At 41.7% G+C, this 25,303-nt stretch overlaps 1 protein-coding gene across 4 annotated transcripts in view; it reads left to right on the forward strand.

The window, feature by feature from the left end:
- Positions 1-24,737, forward strand: part of NEK1 (NIMA related kinase 1) — a 208,340-nt gene extending 183,603 nt beyond the window's left edge. For all 4 annotated transcript variants that reach the window (XM_068278807.1, XM_068278809.1, XM_068278808.1 and 1 more), the window contains 5 exons: positions 13,621-13,778; positions 16,574-16,788; positions 18,334-18,467; positions 20,105-20,237; positions 24,246-24,737. In XM_068278807.1, coding sequence (XP_068134908.1) covers positions 13,621-13,778; positions 16,574-16,788; positions 18,334-18,467; positions 20,105-20,237; positions 24,246-24,259 — 654 coding nt within the window. In that variant the 3' untranslated portion in view covers positions 24,260-24,737. The remainder of the gene's footprint in view (positions 1-13,620; positions 13,779-16,573; positions 16,789-18,333; positions 18,468-20,104; positions 20,238-24,245) is intronic.
- The last annotated feature ends 566 nt before the right edge of the window (positions 24,738-25,303 follow it).

Consider the following 25,303-nt stretch of genomic DNA (forward strand, 5'->3'; position numbering starts at 1 on the left):
AAAATGCTTTGACAGGTTATGTCCAACGTTACCTTTTTTGACATGGCGTACAGTGATAGGGTCAGGTTCCTGCTACCATTGCTTACACAGGGGATGAGGGCGGAAGTTGCCTAGCGGCCATTTTCAGGATGGGCAGATATGCGGATTGGATAATAACATTAACAGGGATAGGATTTAAGACGCCAGTTCGTTACACACCTCCAGCCCCTGATGAGTGCGCATGCACGAAACGCGTAGGGCGGAGCTACGGGTGTGGAGAGATCTGGCGTGGAGGAAATTGTTTTATACTAAGAGTGTATAATTTTGGATCATGTGAGTGCACTACTTTTTAATCTTTTAAATAAAAGTACGTTTTTACGCTATGAGAGGCTCTTCAGTTTGATAGGGGGTATGAACAACCCACTCTGATGTGGATCTATCTGCTGAAAGGAGGTTGCTGATGTGACATAACAGGCGCTTGTTGCTGTCTTATAATGTGGATGGCAATTTAAATAGGTGAGAGTCCACGTGTACTGGTGTGTGGGATACCTGGGGAGCAGGAAGAGCACCTGACACCTGGTGATAGTATAAGGCGTATATATCAATTGTCAACACACTGTGCCACAGTTCGCTAGAGTTAAATCACAAAGTCACAGACACCGGGATCGCTGCAGATGGTCCACACACTGGATATTGATTTCAAAGATGCTGCTGCGCTCTCCAGATCTGTAAGAGAGAGAAATCTCCACATAGGGCAATATCGTTCAGTTTGAAAAGATCATTCCTCCATTTATTCCACGTGACACTTGTGAAGTGCTCTCCCAAATATCAATCAACTCCGTGTCCCTTGTCCCCTCTCGCTAAATGCTCACCAGATTCTGGCCACCCCAGCTTTCAGGTGGATCATAAGCAGTATGATTATAGATCACTTCCCTTCGAATCTGCAGAGAGGAGAGAATCTCCACATAGGGTAATACAGTTCCAACAGCTCAATACAATTCAACCATAAATGCCACCACGTGTCCTGCAAATCACCCTGTGCTGGTGCCAATCCGCCATGCTCCACACCACACTGCTCACCAGATGCAGACCACCTCTATATCCGGGTGGAGGTTGCGCTGTATGTTGTGGGCAAACAGATTCACACTTTGGATCCCTCAAGAAAGGCCTTCTCAAGGTCTTGTTGTTTATTCCAATTTTTAAAATTCACTCGGTAAAACATAAAAGAAACTGACATAGCGTAATACAGTTTAAAATTGCTCCTATGCGCATAGACTCAGTGCCACTTACGCCTCCAGGTGCTTTCTGCGCGTATCATACAGTACAGTCTGACGTCGCACGGAAGCAAGCGCACGGACCGGCCGGTCAACATAGGAGCGCATCGATCTACACCCTGCGACCGAGGAAGGAGGCGAAACGGGAGAGCGTGCATCTAGGCGCACCCGGGCACCAGTCGGAATTGATTCGGATGGGTACTGGCAGAGACCTACTGTATGATACGCGCAGAAAGCACCTGGAGGCGTAAGTGGCACTGAGTCTATGCGCATAGGAGCAATTTTAAACTGTATTACGCTATGTCAGTTTCTTTTATGTTTTACCGAGTGAATTTTAAAAATTGGAATAAACAACAAGACCTTGAGAAGGCCTTTCTTGAGGGATCCAAAGTGTGAATCTGTTTGCCCACAACATACAGCGCAACCTCCACCCGGATATAGAGGTGGTCTGCATCTGGTGAGCAGTGTGGTGTGGAGCACGGCGGATTGGCACCAGCACAGGGTGATTTGCAGGACACGGGTGTTTTGCAGGACACGTGGTGGCATTTATGGTTGAATTGTATTGAGCTGTTGGAACTGTATTACCCTATGTGGAGATTCTCTCCTCTCTGCAGATTCGAAGGGAAGTGATCTATAATCATACTGCTTATGATCCACCTGAAAGCTGGGGTGGCCAGAATCTGGTGAGCATTTAGCGAGAGGGGACAAGGGACACGGAGTTGATTGATATTTGGGAGAGCACTTCACAAGTGTCACGTGGAATAAATGGAGGAATGATCTTTTCAAACTGAACGATATTGCCCTATGTGGAGATTTCTCTCTCTTACAGATCTGGAGAGCGCAGCAGCATCTTTGAAATCAATAAGGCGTATATAGCTGTCTGTGGTCTGGCAGCCACGTTATATGGTAAGGACCTGTGAGACCCTGCATGTGTGTGGAGATACACAGGGATAATTTTCACTGGGAGCACTTGGTGTCCGGGAAGGAAATACTTGTCCAAACAGTATTATGCTATGTCTTTGTGTTTTTCCTTTCTTTGAGTGGCAAACCTGGAATAAAGATATACTGAAACTGTGAGCGCAGTGTCGTGGTAGAACCTATTTCTTATTGTGCATTGACGGAAAGAAATTCTGAAGAAGGGTTTGATTTAAGAGTCACATTTGCTTTATAAATAAATATTTTAAAAACAGTAAAAGAGGAGAACGCTGTGAGATTTTATTACATAAGCACACTAGGGCTATTTTAAAATAACAAGAGCAAAGAAAACAAGTTTACAAGCCCTTAAAACTCACCTCTTCAAAATGGCCTACCCCACCTCGCTGATGCCCTAATGCTGTATCTAGACGTAGCGATCCGGCGGCCTCTTCCACATCCCCGCGCGTACCCGCCCCTTCACCGCTCGCCCGCGCGTGCGTCGGATTCGATCCACCCTTGTCCCCGCCGGCGCCGCTTATCTTCCGCTCGATTCCCTGCCATTGTCCCCTAGTGGGGAATGAGCAGGGAATCGGCGGTGGCAAGATCAGACCTGTTGGATCTTATCAATCGAGCCGCATCAGCGGCTCGATTGATAAGACACATTGGAGCGTCATCTACGCATGTAGACCCAGCTTAACTCTCCCTGCCGAGAATCCCTCCTATTGTGTCACCAACCCCTCCCTTTGGATTGTAAGCCTTTGGTAGGGCCCTTTTCCCTTGTGCATCCAACCTGATTTTGCATCATGCCCACAGAATATTGTGAACTTGAATTATTGGGACTACTACTCCAGCGTATGGTCTGGCAAAGTGTGTCCAACTGCTTTTTGCCTATATTGTGTTGTCCGTCATCCCTATTATAATTGTCTGTAACTTTATTTATTGTCTGTGTGAAATGTTGGCGCTACATAAATCCAATAAATGATAATAATCACTACCTAAATTAACCCTTCTCTCTGTCAATTGAGGGTTCTCCTTTGTTGCTCTGGGCAAGTGCCTCATTTTAGCGATAGTTTTTCTTATACTGACTTTTCTTCGTTAATCCCGTTGAGTTTAATGATTAAAAAAAAAAAACTCCCGAGGCTGCCACTAGTGAGTCAGTTTAAAGTGCAATTATACATCAAAAACTAAAATGACAGCAACAACATAAAAGAACATTTGAAAGCATCCCCTGTGTGTAAAAACAGTTTACTTTCACTGTAGAGAGCAGTACAGGCTATCTAATGTCATTGGCAAATCTAATCATTGCTGACCAGGAGACACTGTGTCTTCATTCTGGTCCCTCCTCTGCTGAATAGTCACATTGCCCTGGCTACAGCTCACTTCAGCAGTAAAGGAGGGGGGCAGACTGAAGACACAGGCAGAGAGAGATTCTTACCGTCAATGATTACATTTGCCGATCATCCAGAGATAAGAAAGCCTGTATTGCGCTCTGCGGTGAAAGTAAAACTTTCTTACACACAGGGAATGCTTGGGAATGCTTTCAAATATTATTTCACTGAACTAAGAAAAGTTACTGACATTTTAGTTTTGGTAGTATAATCCCACTTTGATAAGGAATATATATTTTACCCCACAATCAAAAGATTCTTAGCTGGGCAAACAAAATGAATTTGCTACCTATAAAATTTGCCAACCGGGGTATTTTTAAAGCACGACTTACTGAAACATCATCCCTTTTGCACATAGCACATGTATTTATCTTGTTACCTTGTTTTATATGACATAAAATAAACCGTAACTGCATTAACATTTTCAAATATGTTGATTTTAGACACCCTGGCCCATATGCAATTAACTTTTTTAAGTTTTCTCCTAGGAGATGATTTTTCATCTTCAAAAGCTATAAATAGCTTTTTGGTACTTTGCAATAGAACAAGTACAAAAAGTAGGTGAAAAAGAACATTATTTTGAGTATGTTCTTGCTTGCTGGTGGTTTAAAAGGCATACTATTGACAATTTTGAAAATGTCAGCCAGGAGAAAACTCAGGAGAAAAAGTTAATTGCATATGGGCCCCTGTTTTCTGCAGTAGTTGTACTCCTTTCCATTTGTAAAGCTCCATAGGCACTAAGATTAATACACTAGTTTTATACACATCAATTCCAGCAGACTGAATGCCCGGTGAATGTAACTGTTCATCAGCTTTGCAATAAACAAACCTAAATCCCTTTTATTTATGCACAAAGTGCTAATCTCCTCTCTATCTGGATACCTGGATTCTGTGGAAATGTGAGATGTGTATCTAGAACCTGGTGACATTTATTACATCCAAGAGTAATCAGGCATAAATACATGTATAATTTCTCACAGAATGTATGGAGACAGGTAATCAACCTGGCAGCACATGGGATTGCCACCCCTGAAAGGGTTAATTTGTGCAAGTCTCCTGGCTGTCTCCTCTCTAATTACAGGTGCAGGTGTGGGCCCAGATAGCTGGGCAGAAAATCCAGAGCAGCAGTGGATTGGACAAGTGATTGACAGGCATTTCTCAGCAGCCAATCGAAGATGAAGAGAACAGATAAAAGCTGGGGAGTGATGTCAGCAGCAGCAGCTGAAATCAAGAGCATTTACAGCGTCCTACCAGTATCCACACAGCTATGGAGTCAGTCTTTGCAGCAGTTTTGAGAAGGGCCAGGGAGTCAGACGGTGAAGAATGGCTAAAGGACTTGTTAGAGGTTCCCGGCAGAGAAACGGCAGCGGTAGCTGACCCGCCCAGGCTGACCGAGAAGTGTAGAGGAGTGAGAGACAGGAGCTCTGAGCATTCGCCACGTGGGGAGACTAGAAGGCGGAGTTCCAGCAGGGAAGAAAGGATGTTAGCGTCAGAGGCGACTGAGCTAATGAGAGAGAGCTGGGGGTGGAGCAGATCTTGCAGGAGGCGGTAGGAGACAACTCGGGCGGTAAAGGAAAAGGCAAATGCCCACGCAAAACACGCCGGGTGCTCTCCCCGCCTCCTCCTCAGCGTTCCAGTACAAGGAGCCGGTCTAGGGCAGCAGAGGCCAGCCACCTATGCCTCAGGCGTCCCCTTCACAGAGGAATGTAGCAGAAGAGCAGGAAGCAGGCCCCAGTCAGGTGGTGCTGCTGGAGACCAGGAGGGACAGCAGGAAGCCAGCTCTGCCTGGTAAGTTTAATGCAAATAGTACTGCTATTGTTTCTATGAATGCATGTTTGTCTGAGCTGTTTGTAGTGCAAAACCTGGCTGAAACAGTGAAAGGTGGTCAGAGTAGTGCTAGTGGTGAGACAGGTGTTGGAGGGGAGCTTGTAGTTTTTCCTTCGCTGGCAGCTGCAGGCATTGATTCTTACTCAGCTCTGACTCTGCCCGATTCTGATCAGCAGAGGATTGAGCAGGTGCAGCCAGCGTTTCGCCTGGCTGTAGCTGTCTCTCACTGTAAAGAGGTATTACTGTGCACTGTTTCACCATTAAGTTTTCATTTACCTCAACTCAGAACGCCTCTCTGCTTTACAGTAATAATAAGCATTAAATCAAAAAACATTTCTGTTACAGCTGATACAAATCCTAAAATATATTTGCACAGTTTCTGCTTCCTGATTCATGGAGGCAGACATATGTTTACAGCCTGTGCTTTCAAATTATCTACTGTAGGCAGTCATGTGACACAGTGATCAAATTACAATTTGTGATTAGACACAGCTGAGAAGGAATTAAACAGGCTAAACTCTAAGTACATTCAGAGTGTATTTCTCTACATTTTCCTTCTGTCCTGTGCAAGAGTTCAGGTCCACTTTTAAGCGCAGCAATGAAGGATAGAATCTGGAAAGGTGAATATATGGATATCCTGTCATTGCTGCCTTGCTATAAAGAGTTTTTGGTAAAGGCTCCAGCTATCTGCACGTTCAGCAACTGGCTGCAAGCATTTTGCATTTACGCCAGCGTGCTAGAGGAAAAGAAACGTGTGCTGTGTTCAGGTCTCCTTTAAAAAGGGAACTCGGCTGTGCATTTAATAATTATAATTGTCATTATAAGCACGAGTGTAACTTTTGTGGATGTGTGCACTCTGCATCTCGTTTTTAAAAGCTGGGTATGCAGGTACATAGTACAACTAAGAAGCTTTTTCTTAAAAGCTCAGACTCCAGTGATCCTCCAAAACATGTTGTTGTAGATAAAGGTATATCCAAGGCAACAGATCAGCCTATTGCTCATTGAGGTTTTTTTTTTTTTTTTTTTTTTTTGTTTTTTTTTGAGAGGCTTTGATATACCTCTGTTTTGCTGTCAAGGTTGTCAGGTAGTTCCTAACATAAGGTTTGTGGATTGATATCCTCACATTGTATTTAAGAAAATTTACCAGGAAGTGGAAGCTGGCCGAGCAGCTGGTCAAAAAAAATAAATAAAAAATAAAAATTGACCTGCCCCCATTTGATAATTTTCGGATTTTGCCTTTAGGGGTAGTTCCAGAAAAGACTCCAATTGAATTAGTTTAGTATAGTGTGGATAAGGATTTGATTTTGGTGTCTTATGGGTTCAAGCATACTTTACAGTTAATCTGGGGTTTTGGCTGCAACGCGTTGCTGGCCAAACAGATATTCAGTTAGCTTTCAGATTGCACCTAATTTGTCCAGAAGGTTTTAATTCATCTGGATTTTGTTTTGAATCTAAATTTTATTTTGATCGATGCCTTCCCATGGGTTGTGCTCTTTCATGATTTTAATTTGAGTCCTTTTATACTTTTTTAAAATGGGTGGTTTCTCAGAGGATAGTTCAGATCGACTTTCTTTTAATTTGTCCAGAGTAGTCTCAGACATTATTTGAAGTTCTTGTTGATACAATGAAGGAGTTTGGTGTTCCCTTAGCGGATTTAAAAAAAAAAAAAAGTCTCTTAAATTTTGGGTATTACTATTGACACAACCAATATGTAGTTTTGTTTACAAATTGAGCTTTGTGAAATCCTTGCTGAATGGAATGCTAATTAAAGAAAAGGCCACAGTGAAGGAGGTACAAACCTTGCTGGGGCATTTAGCTTTCGCATCTCGGATAAGGCCCATGGGGAGGGTATTCTCCATGAGGCTATCGAAGGTCATTGTTGGGTTTTAAAAACTTCTCAGATGCATGTGTGCATAGGAAGAGATGTGAAAAGGGATTTTTATCTGGTATGAGTTCTTATCATGTTACAATGGTAGGTCAATATAGCTGAAGGATGGTGATTTGGGGTAAGGAATTTGCTATTAGGATGATACAACTCCAGACTGACATTAGGGAGTGATGTACACCTTTGTCTGTCAGCTAAACCAGAGTTAGTGGTAAAACTGTTGAGACATCTGGTGTTACTTTGCCTTAAGTTAAATATTTGGCTAAAAGAGTCATACTTACCTGGTAAAGGAAATGTAATAGTTGACTCCCTTTCTCAGTAGTAGTCGGATCAATTCAATTCAGGTTGTTGGCCCTAAGCCGAACCTAGTGGGAGAAATCTGCATGGTGCACTTTTGGAACCTCATCTGGTCTTGATCATGGAAATGGTGAAGATATCAGCAGCAGTACATTCTTGGAATGGTTATGAGACGTCATGGAGCAAATGGTTCGGTTTGCTTTTATTTATGATTTACACCTTGGCAGATTTGGCTGAGTTGTTCTTGTCTTTCATTTGCCAAGAACTGGAAGTTGGATCCTTGGCTAGTAGGGTGATCAAAATGTTGTCTAGGATTTTATTTTTTAGACGATTGGCACAGGCCCCTGCAAGTAACTCCTATCTAGTTGTGAGGCAGTTTCCAAAGGGTTTGAACAGTCTCTCAGAAGACTGATGATCGCAGGCTTATGAGTGCTTACTGTTTAGGGCAGCATTTGCATTAGCCTTCTTTAGTGCGTGGAGAATTTCGGAGCTTGTGGCTGTTAACAAAGGTGGTCCCTATCAATTCTGATGGTGTCAAAGTTTTGGATGATTATTTGGAGGTTTTATTAGAAGGTCAAAAACAGTTTACCTGGGCAAAGGGGTTGTGGTTTATCGGGGTGCTGTGGACGGCACTAGCGGCTGCCCTGTTATACGGTAAAGGAATTTCTTCGGGTTAAGCCTTCCTTGGTATCTTTTTGGTTCATAAGGAGGGGGTTTTGATCTCAATGTTTCAGTTTACTTCTGTGTTTAAGAGGTGTCTGACTTATCTGGGACTTGAATCCTTTAAGTTCACTTCACACTCCTTCAGAAGTGGGGCAGCCACTGAGGCCATGAGAATGGGTCTCCCTGATAAAGTGCAATGTACCGGACATTGGGATTCGCATAGATTCCACTTATATGTTAGGCCTAATTTGTGTGTATATTCATGTTCTGTTTCAGGTCGCAAATCAGTGGTTTGGATATTCGGTCATTCCTAAGCATATTGGGCACAGGAAGAAAAAAAAAAAAAAAAAAAAAAGAGCCAGGAACAGACCTTAAAACGGAAAACCTTTTCTTTGATTTAGAAGGAACAACAGAATTATGGCAAGGTACCTGGGGCCTCCAATGAGATCCACTTTGGTCTTTAATATATAAGCAATTACATTATTAGCCTGCCCCATATAATTTGGGTGCTCCACACTGGTGGTAATGACATTGGGAAAATGAATACATTAGAAGTGATAGGTAAGATGAATTGTGATGTTCATCAGCTAGTGGTGCAGCTTTGTAATACTAAAATTATATTTTCTGAAATAATTCCAAGACTGGTTTGGTTTACAAATTGGTGGACTGTCTATCCGCCACATGGAACTGGAAGAGGTAGAAGTGGGCCTTTTTAGGAGGAAAAGGGTCCACTTGTCCCCTGTAGGACTTGATAGTTTGAATGCTAACTTGCATTCGGTTATTGGAGAGGCCGCGGTTTTGGGGGGCCAGTCCAGTTAAGCTGGACTGGCTTTTGTGTAATGTCACCCTGTTGGGTGGACATTATTGTTCATTTTGGGGGGCCAGTCCAGTTAAGCTGGACTGGCTTTTGGGTAATGTCACCCTGTTGGGCGGACATTATTGTTCATTTTGGGGGGCCAGTCCAGTTAAGCTGGACTGGCATTTGGGTAATGTCACCCTGTTGGGCGGACATTATGGTTCATTATGGTTATTATCATGTTTTCAGTTTACTTTATATGTGGTGTTAATAAACATTTTGGTGATTCTTTTTAAAAAATAAAACAAAGTTCTGTTTAACTTGGTTACCCCAATAAATATGGCCGCGGCCTTTCTCCATTTGGGTGTTCTGTCTTTCTATTTAGTATCCTAAATTGGTTGGTAAGTGGTTAATAAATGGGGTGTGCAATCCCATGTATGGAGACAGGTAATCAACCTGGCAGCACATGGGATTGCCACCCCTGAAAGGGTTAATTTGTGCAAGTCTCCTGGCTGTCTCCTCTCTAATTACAGGTGCAGGTGTGGGCCCAGATAGCTGGGCAGAAAATCCAGAGCAGCAGTGGATTGGACAAGTGATTGACAGGCATTTCTCAGCAGCCAATCGAAGATGAAGAGAACAGATAAAAGCTGGGGAGTGATGTCAGCAGCAGCAGCTGAAATCAAGAGCATTTACAGCGTCCCCGCCCCCCCGCCCCTGTCGCTGGCCATGGTTATTGGGGTTCAAACTTGAGTTCTTGGGTAATGTCACCCTGTTGGGCGGACATTATGGTTCATTATGGTTATTATCATGTTTTCAGTTTACTTTATATGTGGTGTTAATAAACATTTTGGTGATTCTTTTTAAAAAATAAAACAAAGTTCTGTTTAACTTGGTTACCCCAATAAATATGGCCGCGGCCTTTCTCCATTTGGGTGTTCTGTCTTTCTATTTAGTATCCTAAATTGGTTGGTAAGTGGTTAATAAATGGGGTGTGCAATCCCATGAGAAGAAGACCAGATCTGGTAGACAGACATAATAAACAACAGAAAGGCTAGATCTGTGGTTTGCTTCTCATAAAAACTCAGGAAGCTTTTTCTGATAGTTTTAATGAGCGTGTTGACATATTGTTTTACTGTAAACCTATCAAGCTTTCTATCCAGTAAAGGCTTAGCCTCTAATATATCTTGTATGCATCTTCTTCCTGTTATATATTCAGAATTGTTATTCTCTACATCTGGTCTTCCTGTTGACTTGTATGCCAATGAGCCTCTTCTGTATTCAGTAAAGACTCTTACACTGTTAGCCATTTTTTTTCCTAGAAAAGGAGCTTGTTCTTTACCTATTATATGTTCTTAGATATGATATATCCATAGGTCAGGTGATTAAAATGTAAGCTTTGCACAAAGCAGATTTCAATAGAACCTACCATGTTTTTTAAAAAGGGTAATATTTGAAGATAACGGACATAAAGATGTTATAGTGGTTATTACCCATATAAACTCTTGTTAAAAAATAAACAAAAAATAAATCAATAAATAGCAGAACAAGTGCATCACTGCCCCGCATTACTCGCCACTCTGTGCCGCCCTTGTGCATACATAATGAGCATGTGACTGTCTCCCACTCCTTGGGCTTTCATTAGAGAGCTAGAAACCCATCTGCTATACATATGTTCCTTTAATTGGGGTTTAGACAGAGTTTATAGATATTTTCCTAAATTAAATCACATTTTCTGTTTGACATTAACATTCAGATTGACCAGACTCTCCTCTTCCTGAAATTGATGTCAATATGAAACGGTTTTCATAGATAGATAGATAGATAGATAGATAGATAGATAGATAGATAGATAGATAGATAGATAGATAAATATATGGATGGATAGATAGATAGACGTACAGTATATGCATCTGCTTAGTACAGGAGAGAACGAAACAGCTAATATGTACTTAAAGGAAACCTAACAAAAGAATAAAGAATCTGCAGCGCAGAATGTTTGCTGATAAAGATATTGGCCAGTATCTAGCCTCCACAAAAAATTAGAGCCTCTCATAATGGTCTCCCAATGGATTCTTCCCATCTTTTTTTGTAAATAAAAATATGGAAGACAAAGAGCAGCCCCTCAAGTATACCTATCCCTATAGATAAGATGGGCTGCAGCAGGAGGGCTTACCAGCTCCTGCATGATGGGGTAGAGACCCCTTGCATTTGGCGGGAAATGACACAGTTATGATTTATCGTGGCTATCTATAGACAGTAGCTATGTACACGTTTCCCGTTCTCCCCACGTTCTCTGCGTATTCTTCTGGAGAATACAGTCTAGGGACACTATGGCAGTGTCATCAGCCACTAGGGGATTTTCAGAAAGAAAGTACGGAGATATCATCCCAGTAAGGGGAAGCAAAAAGTTCAGCTTACAGCCAAATTTTAGTTGTCCCTGGGGCAGGAAGTGAGCGGAGGTCTCCCAAACAAGGACACAGAGCAATAGGTCAAAAGTTAATTTCTGCCCTCACTTTAACCTAAATGTAAACTTGGTTACTGGAAATCCAATTTAACATTAGTATGAAAATAAAAATATTCTTTTGATTTAAAAAAGAAAATAAAAAATATTCTCAGAAGTGATCGTTTCCCTTAGCTAGAAAAGGCTCATGTTGAGTTAGATGAGATGGGAACGAAAATAAAATGTTATTTCTAGACTTTACATCCTCCCTAGATTTAAAATTCTGCCCAAGAGATGGAAAGTCAGTTTGAAAGTGCATTTTTAGCGCAGGCGGTGTCTGGAAGTGCTTTTACACTGGAGCTGGATTAAGTGTGAGAAAACGAGTGTGAGATTTCACAGCTTTTTAAATGCCTCAATACCAAGACTTTCTTTTAACTTAGAGATGAAAACCTTCCTAGACAACTGTCTTCTAATTACTTCCATATTCTCCTGAAGTCTGCGTTTAGCATTACCCTAAACTGGCTTGTTCTGCTTGCCATGAACACAGCTCTTCCTTCCCTCTTTGTACAATATGTGTGCCATCTTTCCTCCTCTCGTGCGTCATGAACACTGTAAATCCACCATCTACACCACAAACAAATGCTTTGGAAGATGCAATTACTGCAGAGCGTACATTTCTACACAGGGATGGCCATGTTTAATGAGGCCCTCACTCTGTGTTATTACAGTTGTAGAATCAGAGGAGGACTAAGCAGTGCAATATATACAGTTCTGCTGCTTACTCTCTGGAAAATACTACTTCCCTGGCTATTGTGCAGAGACCCTGCTTTTTATATAACCCTGTTTGGGTTTTCAGTTGGGGAGCTGTGTTATGTGTAAATATGAACCCAATGTGATCATTTGCAAATCAGAAAAACTGTTTATTAAAGTGGACCTGAACTCTTGCACAGGACACAAGGAAAACATAACAGAAATGCACCCTGTATGTATTTAAAGAGTTTAGCCTGTGTAATTCCCCCTCATTTGTGTCTAATCACTACTTGTAATTTGATCTCCCCCCGTGTCACATGACTGCCTATGGCAGATAAGCCCATTTGAAAGCACAGGCTGTAAACAATATGTCTGCTTCCATGAATCAAGAAGTAGAAACAGTGCAGATTTATTTTAGGATCTGTATCAGCTGTAACAAATACATGTTTTTGTTTAAAGGTTATTATACTGTTGTATATCTTTTAGAGCAGAGAGTTCTGAGTTCTGGTCCACTTTAAAGCACACCTGAACCTGAATATAAAATAAAGACACATAGTGATATGCAAACTTGCCTACAGACACCTCTGGATAGATGTCTGTTTCCACTTGGATCCTCCCATTCCAGGCCACTCCCTGCTGCAGGCTTGTCTGACTGGGGTGCAGTTTCCCATGTCCATGCATGAGCAACTGTGCACTGGGCATGCGGGAGCTCATGAGCCGCACATACTCAATACACAGGAAAGAGTGCATCTGAACTGGGCATGTGCAAGCTCTCTACCAGGCATGCACAAGGAAAGCAAGTGTTTATGCTCGAGTGCTTGTCTCCAGTGGGCTTGTGTGGAAGAGACCAGTGCATGCCCAGTTCAAGAGAAGAGTTTGTGAAGTCAATTGTTTGGAAGATTGTACCATTAGTGGGCACCTTTGTTAGGCATCTAAGAAGCAGGTACAGGGCAGGCACAGCCATACTTGCATAGGAACAGGGCGGGCACAGGGCAACTGCACTTGTGCAGGAAGAGGAGCAGAGCCAGAAATGTCCAGAGGGTCCGGACAAGCTGAGGTGGGGACATGGAGGTCAAGGGAAGCCTCTTGGAGGATCCAGAGGTTTCACTTTTCCTATGTAAGTATCTATATTTTGTATTTCAATCCACCTCAGGTTTTCTTTAAGCAAGCCTAGTAGAATATCGTGAATATAAAATGATCGATATTCTACCTATTGGCAATACTCCGCGTGATTTCATGTATGCATCTCTTATTGATGTGCTTTTAGACATAGCTGACAGCTGATCACTACAGATTAAGTGGGATACATTCAGAGTTGTGCTGTGGTCAGTCAGTTCACCACAGCATGTTGTATGTTTTATTTCTGATGCCAAGAACAGAATGAGACACTTTTGTTTTATCTACAGATGTTGAGAACTTGCTCCTTGCCAGATCTGTCTAAACTGTTCAAGACCTTAGTGGATGTACCAAGTGTTGCTGAGCTGCAAGGGGATGAGCATCTGGAGATAGAAGACATCGAGGATGAACCAGCTCAGGATGCAGATCATTCAGACTCCGAGGACACGTAAGCACTGTACTTTATTCAGTCTGTCCTTGACTGACAAATACTGCATGTCATGGGCATGACTAAAGGTATCCCCAGGACCACAGCATTTAAAATGTTGTTTCCTTATTTGTTTTAGATAGGTATACCCAAAGAGTAGTGCATCAGGGTATTTTTAATGTTGTGCTGACAGTGACATTATTGGTAGTAGAGATGGTCAAAGAGATGCAAATCCCATGCAAATTGTAGTATTTTTATTTATATAATGCCAACATCTTCCAAAGCATTGTACACAGCACAAAACAGACTATAGCAAGGAGCATAGATGCATGAGCAGTTCAAAACACTGTGCAATCAGGACATACAGGGACACAAATACATAAACCTACAATTCATGTTTGGGAAGGAGACAAAAGGGTTAGCACATGATGCAGTGTCAAATTCTAGCTTTAACAAATGATAAGCTTTTCTGAAGAGGTGTGTCTGCTAGGACGACTTATAAACGTTCCCGAGGCTGGGCCGGTACGCACCACATAGGTTGAAGACTGCAGTGGAGATTGGGGCATAGGGACTGAAGAGAAGGGAGGAGATCTACCAAACCAATAAGCGATAGTAATTACCCCACCCCTTACCTGGCTTTTTTCTCTTAAAGGGACACTATCGATTAACATGTTTTTTTTTTCAATTGCTATAGGAAATGTTTGGGAAGTGCTGCTAAGTACTGGTGTATACATTTCAGTGCTTATCTATTTGATTACGGTTATCTAATTCCTTTCACATTTTTCTGAGGGCAGTCTGCTGAAATTCTGATGGCAGACTCAGCCATGAGAAGAGGGGGGAAATTCCCTCACAGTTTATCAGTTAACTCTGTGTGCAGAGAGCTCAGTCAGAGACAGGCAGAGCTCTCTCTTAGGGCTCTTTTCCACTATGGAATGCGATCGCGATCGCGTTTCAATTTCCACCATGCGATTGCGATTGAGCTACTATACTCATTATAGTCCAGCTCAATCGCATACAAAACGCAGCAGGACGACGATTGCGCTTTGACCAAAATCGGATCGCACTAATGGAAATTGCTGCTGCAGTTTCCATTAGTTTAATGTACCTTGCGATTTGCGATCAGAAGCAAATCGCAAATCGCAGGCTAGTGGAAAAAGGCCCTTAGAGAGAGCAGAGGAAATGTATCTTATGTGCAACATACACATCTGTAATACTGTTGTGTGTGAAACCTGATACCTGTTTACAAATAATCTGCTTCAATATTACTCTGTTCTTAGCATGTCAGACTGCAGAGATTCACCTATGCAAATGAGACATTCCAAACGTAGCTAAAATCTACACACAATGAATTAAAGCTTTTGCCTCTGATATTTAACATGAATAGTAAGAAAATGTTAACACAGCTACTTAGACATTATTTGTACGTTGTCATTTTACAACACTTGGGCATTGATAGTATTCCTTTAACGCAAACCTGAAGTGAAAACAAACTTATGAGATTAATTGTGTGTGTAGTAAAGCTAAGAAATAGAAAATAAGTAGCAAAGAAAAAGTCTCTTGTTGTTTTCCAGTACAGGAAGAGATAAAAAAAAAACAGCCAGTTGTTCTCTATGCAAAAGAGCTTTTCTGAGTTTCTCAACCCAAAATAGGTGGAATACAGTCCTGTTTTCTGAGGCACTTAAACAGCAGCAAAACAGTGAGATACAGTTTGAGATACATTTTACTGCAGGAGAGTTCAAAAGGTCATTATTCTGCTTTATTTTATATCTTAAAAGACTTTCTAAACTGCAAATATGACAGAATGATGCAATATTATAAAACAAAATAAAGCTATATAACTGAAAATAAAAATTAGACTTTTTTCTTTGCTACTCATGTTCTATTCATTATCCGTACTACACAAACAAATAATTATATCATAATTTTTGTTTTTGCTTCAAGTTTCCTTTAACTGGAAGCACTATCTTTTGTGAAGCAGTTTATTTTTGCACAACGGCAACTAGTGCTTTTTAGCTATTTTATAGACTGAAATGTTAATTGCAGTTATGAGGTGCCAAACTTAGGGTTTTTTGTCGCAGCGATAATTGTAAGGATTCGGAGTGATGCAGCAGCTACAGGAAGCAGTGCTGATCAGTTTCCTTTTGGTGCTGGGTTAGTGGTGAGCAACGAGGGGAGTTTCAGTAAGCAGCATAATTAATAGCATAGTGTTAGACTGATCAGAAATTAATGACAGAAGTCTCCAACTATTATTAGCTGTATCAGTAGTAAGTTTAGTGTGAGGGCCCTTTCACACTGGTGGGGTGCAGCATTTTTTCCACACCCCACCGCAGGGCAGTGTTAGTCTAGGGGGCCTTTCATACCAACGCAGTGCGGGGTGATGCGATGGAAGGGACGTTTTCGGCACATCCCCGTCTCAAGGGCAAACCTAAGTTACCGTGCAGCGGACAGGGAGTCATGTAAGTCTACGACGACGTGTTTGTTAAAATGCCCGCTTTTACGTGTTGCACATGCACAGAAGCATATTTTAGCAAGACGCTTCCCTGCACTTGATTGCTTCGGCCACAGGAAGTGAGCATCACTTCCTGCTTGGCCGGCTGGCAGACGGTATGCAGTAATCCCCGAAGGCCTGTTTTTGGCTGCCTCCAATCCGCAGTGTGAAACCGGCCTCAGGCGTACCCGAACTAAGGTTAGTGGTTGGCGCCTTGGTTATTGTTAGGTTAGTTAGTATTAGGGGTATGTGCACTATATACACAATTGTATTGTAACTTCCAAAGTATATACTATTTTAACCAGTATGTTTTTGGTTTGCCTTTCAGTATGTTTGGAGAAACAGACAGAGATTTGCAGGAGCTACAGGCATCAATGGAACAGTTATTAAGAGAGGATTCAAATGAAGGAGCTGACGATACTCTACAACCCAGTAAGATGGGGGATGAAGTGGAGGAGACAGATGATGTGCCGGATGCTGAAATAGACGATGAGGAAAATCAGCCAAGCAGTGGAAGTGCAATCAATGAAGAATGGCATTCAGGTAAAAGCTTCCATCTTGGAAAATATTTTTGTCCAAATACACACCATGAAAGCATTGCTTGCTTTTCTGTCTCTGTGGTGATACAAATGGTTTTTATTGTCTATGTAACTAGCTGCAGAAATATCATAGCTTGATAGATTTTGTCACAAACCCAGTTTTCTGTCACACCTCTCAGCATTCTTGGCCACAATCTTATGTATCAGCTGAGAGTAGGCTAGCAGAAACCCGGGGCCTCTCAGTCATGTAATCATAGCGCTTACTACCACAGGTCTGTACAGGGACATGACCTGAAAACAAAACGGTTGTGCAAAACGATTTTTGTTTAACCCATTGCTCTATGCAAAACACAATACAGTAACACTAAGATTCAGATTAAATACAGTGAATACTCAGAACAGGAGATAGCCTTACTTAGGAATATAGACATGGGGGGCCATATGCAATTCACTTTTTCACCTGAGTTTTCTCCTAGGAGAAAAAATATCATCTTCCATTTAAAATAACATTTTAGCACTTTGCAAAGGAAAAAGTATCAAAAAGTAGGTAAAAAGTACTATCAAAATTATTTTGAGCATTTCTTTGCTTGCTAATGGTTTAAAAATCAATTTATTGACAAGTTTCAAAATATCACCTAGGAGAAAAGTCAGGTGAAAAATTCAATTGCATATGGGCCCGGATCTCATAATTACCACAAAGCATCTCCCATAGCACAAAGCTTTCCCCTTGAATTGAAGGGTAGTCAGGTCAAGTAGTCTGGCATTTGCCTCTGGCAAATGCATGGCTATCTACATTTTTTTAAGACTTGTTTTATGGTGCCATTAGTCTTGAAAAGTTACCGTATTTTTCAGACTATAGGATGCTCCTGACCATAATACACACCTAGGTTTAACGGACAAAAACCAGGGGCAAAAAATTGTAAACCTAGTGCATCCATGATGCAGGGGCATCTTGCGGACCTTCTTCCCCCACTCCTCCTCCTAATGGTCATCTCCCCGTTGTACCTCTAGTGTTCTCTTTGTGCCTTATGTCACCCATGTGTCCCCCTTGTATCTCTTCTGCTCCTTGTACTAATCGTGTCCCCCATATGTATCTCTTGTGCCCCCTTTGTACCTATACAGCCCCATTGTGCCTCATGTCTCATTTGTATTTCTTGTGCCTATATGTCCCTCTTGTGCCTTGTTATGTCCCCTTTGTATCTTGTGTGCACCCCTTGTGTCCCCCTTATATCTCTTGTATCCACCTTGTACCTCTTGCATTCCCCTATAGGCCATAATCATGAAAATGATTATGTAATGAATCTATATCATATATGAGTTTCACTTTTTGAATTGAATTACTGAAATAAATTGACTTTTTGTTGATATTCTAATTTATTAGGTTACACTAGTATTCTTGATGTCTGTTAATCACGGCACCGCAATGATATTGATGGTGGCCAAACTGTTTGAATTGGCCTCCTAAAAGTTTGTCCTGCTAGCATTCTGTTAATGTGACTTTTTCATCCCGGTTTGTTCTCATCACAGTAAAAGACTTCTATCCTTGCAGATGACAGCAGTGAAGATTTGGAGAGTGAATGTGATGATGGCGACAGTGTGTTTGGCCATCTGGAGGAACTGAGACTCAAATTAGAACAAGAGATTGGTTTTGAGAAGTTCATTGAAGTTTACGATAAAATAAAGGTAAAGGTATATGTGTGAAAATCGATACATTGTCCTGGATGAGAAAAGATACAGCAGAGCGATTTACATATCCTACAAGGCTGGAGACAATTTTGTAGCTTAACCACCTTAAGACCATTTAACGCCGATAGGCGGTCACAAGGTGGCAGCCCCAGAACCGCCTAACACCGATAGGTGTCAAGTCCTGGAGGCGAAGATTAGCAGAGAACGATGGCGTGCATACGCAGCAGAGCTCCGGCTAGCAGTCTGTTAGTAAACGAAAGGGGGGGGGGAAACCCTTTGTTTACATTTGTACAGCGCTGTGATCTAGTGCAGTGATGTACATGGGACAATCGGCTGTCCCTCAGAGCCGCTCGGAGAGAAATCCCTCTCATAGGCTGATGCCTATGAGATGCGGGTAAGAGGACGGATTACCGTCCTATGTCAATTTAGGACAGGGGAGGGAGGGAAAATGCTTTTTTTTTTCCTGTGAAAAACACACAAAAAAACAAATGATTGCAGCAGCAATCCGAGACCTCCAAATGTCCTGTTAAGGACAAGAAAAGGAGGTAAGACTCATTTGTGAGCTAAGCTGTATGGCTGAGCAGCAAGCTGTCAAATCAGATGCCACCAATAGACAGCTCTGTTGGTGGCAAGTAAAGGGGGCAAGATTCATTTATGTGCTAAGTTGTATGGCCCTGCAGTGAGCTGTTAAAGCTGCAGTGGCCTGATTTGTGAAAAATTGCCTGGTCATAAGGAGGGGGGGTGTAAGCCTGTAGTCAAGAAGTGGTTAAAGTGGAATTCTAGGATTTAGCTGAATGGCTTAAAAGTGTAACCGTATTTATGTCCAGTTTATTAGCTAAGGGGCTACATAGGTAATGTAGAGATTCAAGACAAGACAAATAACATTTATATTGCACTTTTCTCCTGGCGGACTCAAAGCACCAGAGCAGCAGCCACTAGGGCGCGCTCTATAGGCAGCCGTTTTAGGGAGACTTGCCAAAGGTCTCCTACTGAATAGGTGCAGGCTTACTGAACAGGCAGAGCCGAGATTAGAACCCTGGTCTCCCATGTCAGAGGCAGAGCCCTTAACCATTACACTATCCAGCCACATTCCATTCTAACTCTTGACTAAAAGAAACCAGACTAGTGTAGTAAGGGCGCACTGATGGTAACCATAAGACACTTTTAATAAATGTAATTTACTTCCAAAAACATACTGGTAAGTTAATTGGTTCTGCCACAATTAGCCTCAGACTGTGCTAGGAGCTAAAAAAAAGGTCAGTGACAGGCTAATAATTTGGTATGGAGGCATATTTTATATTGTATGTACAAATGTATGCGACATGGAACTGGACCAATCAAAATCCTCAATTACTGCATTTCATTGATCAAATTCCATGCTGCATACATTTGCATACATGTAAAATATTTGCATCAACTCGAAATTATTAGCATCTCATTGAACATCTCTATTAGGAGCGTTAGTTTATGACTATGGTATGGATTAGAGGTCCTCCGTGGTGCAGTTAGTGACCTGACTTATTTGATGTTCTGTGAAATACTGCAGAAGATGGCACTGAATAAATATATAATGGTAATAATAATAATCATTATATACAATTTAGAACACATACGTTTATGGAATGTTTTTGTAGGCCATTCACGAGGATGAAGATGAAAATATTGATACATGTTCTACAGTTGTTGAGAAGATTTTGGGCAGTGAGCATCAGTATTTATATCCCAGAATCCTCCAGTTAGTTATGGCTGATGGAGCCTACCAAGAAGGTTAGTTCCTATATTTGTATATTTTTAGAATGTTTCTTCTTGAACAGATATTGTCAAATATTTTGACGTGTAGAAATTGCAATTGTGCACCTATGTTTTGAGGGGGGTTTATTTGCTGTTTCTTGAATAGAGAGACAGAAATGATAGGACAGTAGAGGTGCGTACACACGCACTACTAAATGCAAAGACGGGTCCGCCGGACCCTCCCGGTCACTGCAGCCTTATCAGTCCGCTGACAGCACGTACACACGCGCATACTGTCGGCTAAAGACCGCCCATCGGGAGGGTCCGGCGGACCCGTCGCTGCATTTAGTAGTGCGTGTGTACGCACCTAAAGGATGGTCAATTAGATGCAAATAATTCCTAGTTGATGCAGGATTATGCTAATTGTTTACGCTCATTTATGCACCTTGAAGATGGGCCAATTTAATTCCACTTTGGCAGAATTTGATTAGTTTATTTTCAAGCTGTACGCACAACATTTGCATAATCCTGCATAAATTCAGAATTATTTGCATTTCATTGACCATCACTATTGGACACTCTAAAAAAACAGTATTTTTTTTACATCTGATTACAATAAAATAATGAATAAAATAAGAAAACCTTGCAGAGATATTAACTAATACTACTTAGGGTACTTGATCTAGCATTTAGCTGACCACTGACTATACTAGTCAGAAAATGCACAAATACTTGATATTTCTAATTTGTATGGGGAATCCAGCATAGCAAATCCTTATAAACATGGACACATTTATTGCTATCCAAACAGTTCATGGAAAAAGGGCTTCATGCCAACTGAAAATGAGATGAGGGGGAATTAGACAGGCTAAGCTCTCTAAATACATACAGGGTACCTTTCTCTGTTTTCCTTCTGTCCTTTGAGTTCAGGTCCACTTCACTTCTTTTGCTCAAAGACATCCACATTCACCTTAGTGCTACTCAGGGACACAAGCAGGCTGGTATCCATTTCAGTAAAAGACAAAACATTTTCCTGATGGTGTATATACAGATTATATAAACCTCCCATTTATTTCATTGTAATTTATAAACCAATCCAAACCTCAAACATTAAATGACTCACTTATCAGTGGTAACTGGCAACAAGCATAAGAGATGCGGAGCAAACAGACCAACGTTTTACGCCACTGTCAGTTCCTTTTCAAGACCTAACTCCTCACTTGTCTGTCCTATATATGTCAAAAGCCATCAATCACCTAATCATTCAGTTACTGTCAAACACTTCCAGTAGTTACATATAAATACAGTATATATCAAGAAGAAACTGACCTTAAAAATGGTGGCACCTCCTCTTATGCCAATTTTTCCAATTTAGCACTGGAATATGAGTCACTTTGTTGGTTTGATGTTTGGAATTGTTTTAAAAGAACATTTAAGTAAATAGGGGTTTGTGTTATCGCAAAGGGATTCAACAGACTTCCTAGGGAGACAGGAAAAAAAACACAGACACCAGGAGCCTCTTATGATGTAGTACAGCCTCTCTCAACCCTTTTTACCCTGGAGGAACCCTGTAAATAACTTTTGGATCACAAGGAACCCCTGCAAACAATGTTTTGATCTTGAGGAACCCCTGCATTTATTTTGCAGGACGCATGGTAGTTAGTTTGTTTTAGAAAAAAAAAAGTTAGATACCTGCATCAGTTTGTAAGGCACGGAGGACGCCGTCCGTGCCTTCCGTGCCCTTTCGCCGGGTCCCTGCCGCTCAGTAGCCCCAGCCTGTTACGTGGATCGGGGGATTGGCCCTAGAGCTGCGCAGCCGCACTCGCGGCTATGTGGACTGCGCAGCCGCGGCCAGCTCCGGCGGCCAACTTTCTGCAGGCTGGAGAGCCCGACCCAGGCAGTGCAGTCGGGGGCCTTTTAGGGGGATTACTGAGCGGCGGGGACCCGGCGAAACGGCACGGAGGACGCGGACGGCGTCCTCCGTGCCTTACAAACTGATGCAGGTATCTAACTTTTTTTTTCTTCTCTAAAACTGGCCTCGTAAGTCCTTTAAAAGTTGGTGAGGCTGTTTTTTCCCCTACCCCTATTGCAGTGCCCCTCATTATACTGTCTCCTTATCCTAGTACCTTTTATTATTAATGTACTCATTATTATGACCCCCAATTTAGTGCTTCTTTTTACAGTAGCCTCTATTATAATGTGCTCTATTCTACTTCCCCAACAATAGGGGAAAATGCCAAGGAACCCCTGCAGAGTATTGAAGGAACCCTGGGGCTCCAGGGAACCCTGGTTGAGAAAGCCTGGTGTAGTATGTCAAGTGCTGATCACGTAGTCTTAAAGGGAACCTAAACTGAAAGGGATATGGATGTTTCCTTTTAAACAATACCAGTTGCCTGACTCTCCTGTTGATGTCTTTAGCTTCAGTAGTGGCTGAATCACATACATGAAACAAGCATGCAGCTAATCCAGTCTGACTTCAGTCAGAGCACCTGATCTGCTTGCTTGTTCAGGAGCTGTAGCTACAAGCATTAGAGGCAGAGGATCAGCAGGAGAGTCGGGCAACTCGCATTATTTTAAAAGGAAAAATCCATATCCTTCTTAGTTTAGGTTCCCTTTAAAGAGCAAAAGAATATTCACAAGTGTGGGTTGCACGACTAGCAACCACAGTATGAAGGCAGGTGAGGAAATCCCGACCTCACTCAGGTTCTTTAGTCATCAGATATGAGAGTCGTACTCCAGAATAGTTCAGAAATTGAACACTAGACTAACCCCCCAAAGCAGCTGGGGGGCTGTAGCATAACAACTGGGAGGGTGAAGGTGTCCCAAAAAATATGTGGTGGTGGATGAATAGTATATCTATATTATGTGACTACAAATAGCAAAAAATATACATTTTTATAATAAAAATGGCTTACCTCCAAGGAATGGGCAAAGCCAATTTCAAACAAAAGGTTTATTATTCATCAGACACTATCAATGATGACGCGTTTCGTGGAACACAGTGTGGTTCCTCAGATCAAATACAAAGCAGCATCTTTATATTGTAGACCAGTGTTCCCCAACCCTGTCCTCAAGGCCCACCAACAGTGCATATTTTGTATAAATCCACAGAGGTATATAATCCGCTCTGCTGAGACACTAATTACCCCATCTGTGTATGTTTGTGGTTTTCTGCAAAACATGTATTGTTGGTGGTACTTGACAACAGGGTTGGGGAACTCTGCTGTAAACAGTAAGTTGGGAGCCCCTAAAACTTTTAGGCGCTTATCATTGATGGTGTCTGGTGAATAAACCTTTTGTTTGAAATTGACTTTGCCTTTTCCTTTGAGGTAAGCCATTTTTATTATAAATATTTAAACTTTTTTGTTATTTTTAGTCACATTAAATAGATATACCACTCATCCACCACTACCTATTTTTTGGGGTGCCTTCTCCCTCCCAGTTATTTAAATAAATGGGAAGTTTTTACAATCCATATGTGCTTCATTGGGCAAAAAATATTGTCTCCTGTTGAAACTTCCCCATGTATACTTTCATGCTGTTGTTATGTTATCAAGTAAAACAAAGCAGGTGTGAGAAGACATAACGTTTTGCTCATTCTACCAACATATTGGCTTGGACACCTGTTTGGTAACCATGGAGAAGATCATAAATATTTGGATCAAAGTAATTTTTCAAACTAGGCTAGCTGTTTTATACTAAAACAAATTTACAGGGGGTCACACAGCCTCATAGAGTATACCAAAGAAATTTTATTGTATCAAATCTAAAACACCATCCCTCACAAATCATGCCCACAGATCAGTTTCATCCAAAAAAAACGCCTTATAACTAATAAATGCGGGGTGCATTTACTAGGCTAGCTGTTTTCCCTAATAACTATCACACATCTGCCGTTCAGCCCATTTCATGGAGCTGTTTGGTATCATCCTATGTCCTACACTGAACATAAAACAGAGAAAGCACAATACTAGGCTAGGAATTTTGCTAGTTGAATTTACCTGTGCCAATTAACACTTTTTTTTTTTCTTCTATTTTCCATAGACAACGATGAATAAGTTAAACTCAGGATTTTCATATTACACGTTTTGCTGCTTCCATAAAGTGGAACACTTTCTATGACATTCAGCTGTTCTTCAAGATGTCTTGGTCTTCGGATCTTCTACTGGAGGATTATAATTTTGAATTTGCATGTTTTCAGAATCTTGTATCATTGAGAGATTTACACTCATTCCTGTTCACCTTCACTATCATTCTTCAAAAAAATATGAGATTTATAATCTTAAACATGTCATTCCGTGTAAGATTGTACAAAATGATAAGCAGTATGGACTGTAAATTGCTTCCAAACAGAATCATTCCACCCAAAGTGCATTATTCAGCCTTGAATGGATAACAGTGGTGTGGATCAGTGAGTGACTTTTTACATCTTTCCAAGACTCCCTTGGAAAGATATTGTCAAAGAAAGTCCCACCTTTACAGTTGCTGAAGCCATAGTTGTCATTCCTTAAAGGGAAGGTTCAAGCAAAATAAAAAAATGAGTTTCACTTACCTGGGGCTTCTACCAGCCCCATGCAGCCATCCTGTGCCCTCGTAGTCACTCACTGCTGCTCCAGACCCCCGCTGGCAGCTTGCCGACTTCGGAGGTCGGCGGGACGCATTGCATACATTTTTACGCATTCCCGCTAGTGCAGGAACATTAACACATATATTTTTACGCATCACTGGTTCAATGCGTACATTTTTACGCAATAAACCACTAACGCGTAAAATTGTATGTGTTAATGTTCCTGCACTAGCGGGAATGCGTAAAAATGTATGCAATGCGTCCCGCCGACCTCCCAGGTCGGCAAGCTGCCAGCGGGGGACTGGAGCGGCAGTGAGTGACTACGAGGGCACAGGATGGCTGCATGGGGCTGGTAAAAGCCCCAGGTAAGTAAAACTCATTTTTTTTATTTTGCTTGGATATTCCCTTTAAAGAACTCAGAAACGTGTGTCACTTTGGCTTCAGCCAAATGGAGTTATTTAGCATACTAGCGCCTACCCAAAGGTCCCTAAACAGAATCTTGCCAAGGGCAGCCAGGGTAGATGTTAGACACAAA

Source organism: Hyperolius riggenbachi, chromosome 1 (assembly GCF_040937935.1).
Source record: "Hyperolius riggenbachi isolate aHypRig1 chromosome 1, aHypRig1.pri, whole genome shotgun sequence".
Taxonomy (NCBI): domain Eukaryota; kingdom Metazoa; phylum Chordata; class Amphibia; order Anura; family Hyperoliidae; genus Hyperolius; species Hyperolius riggenbachi.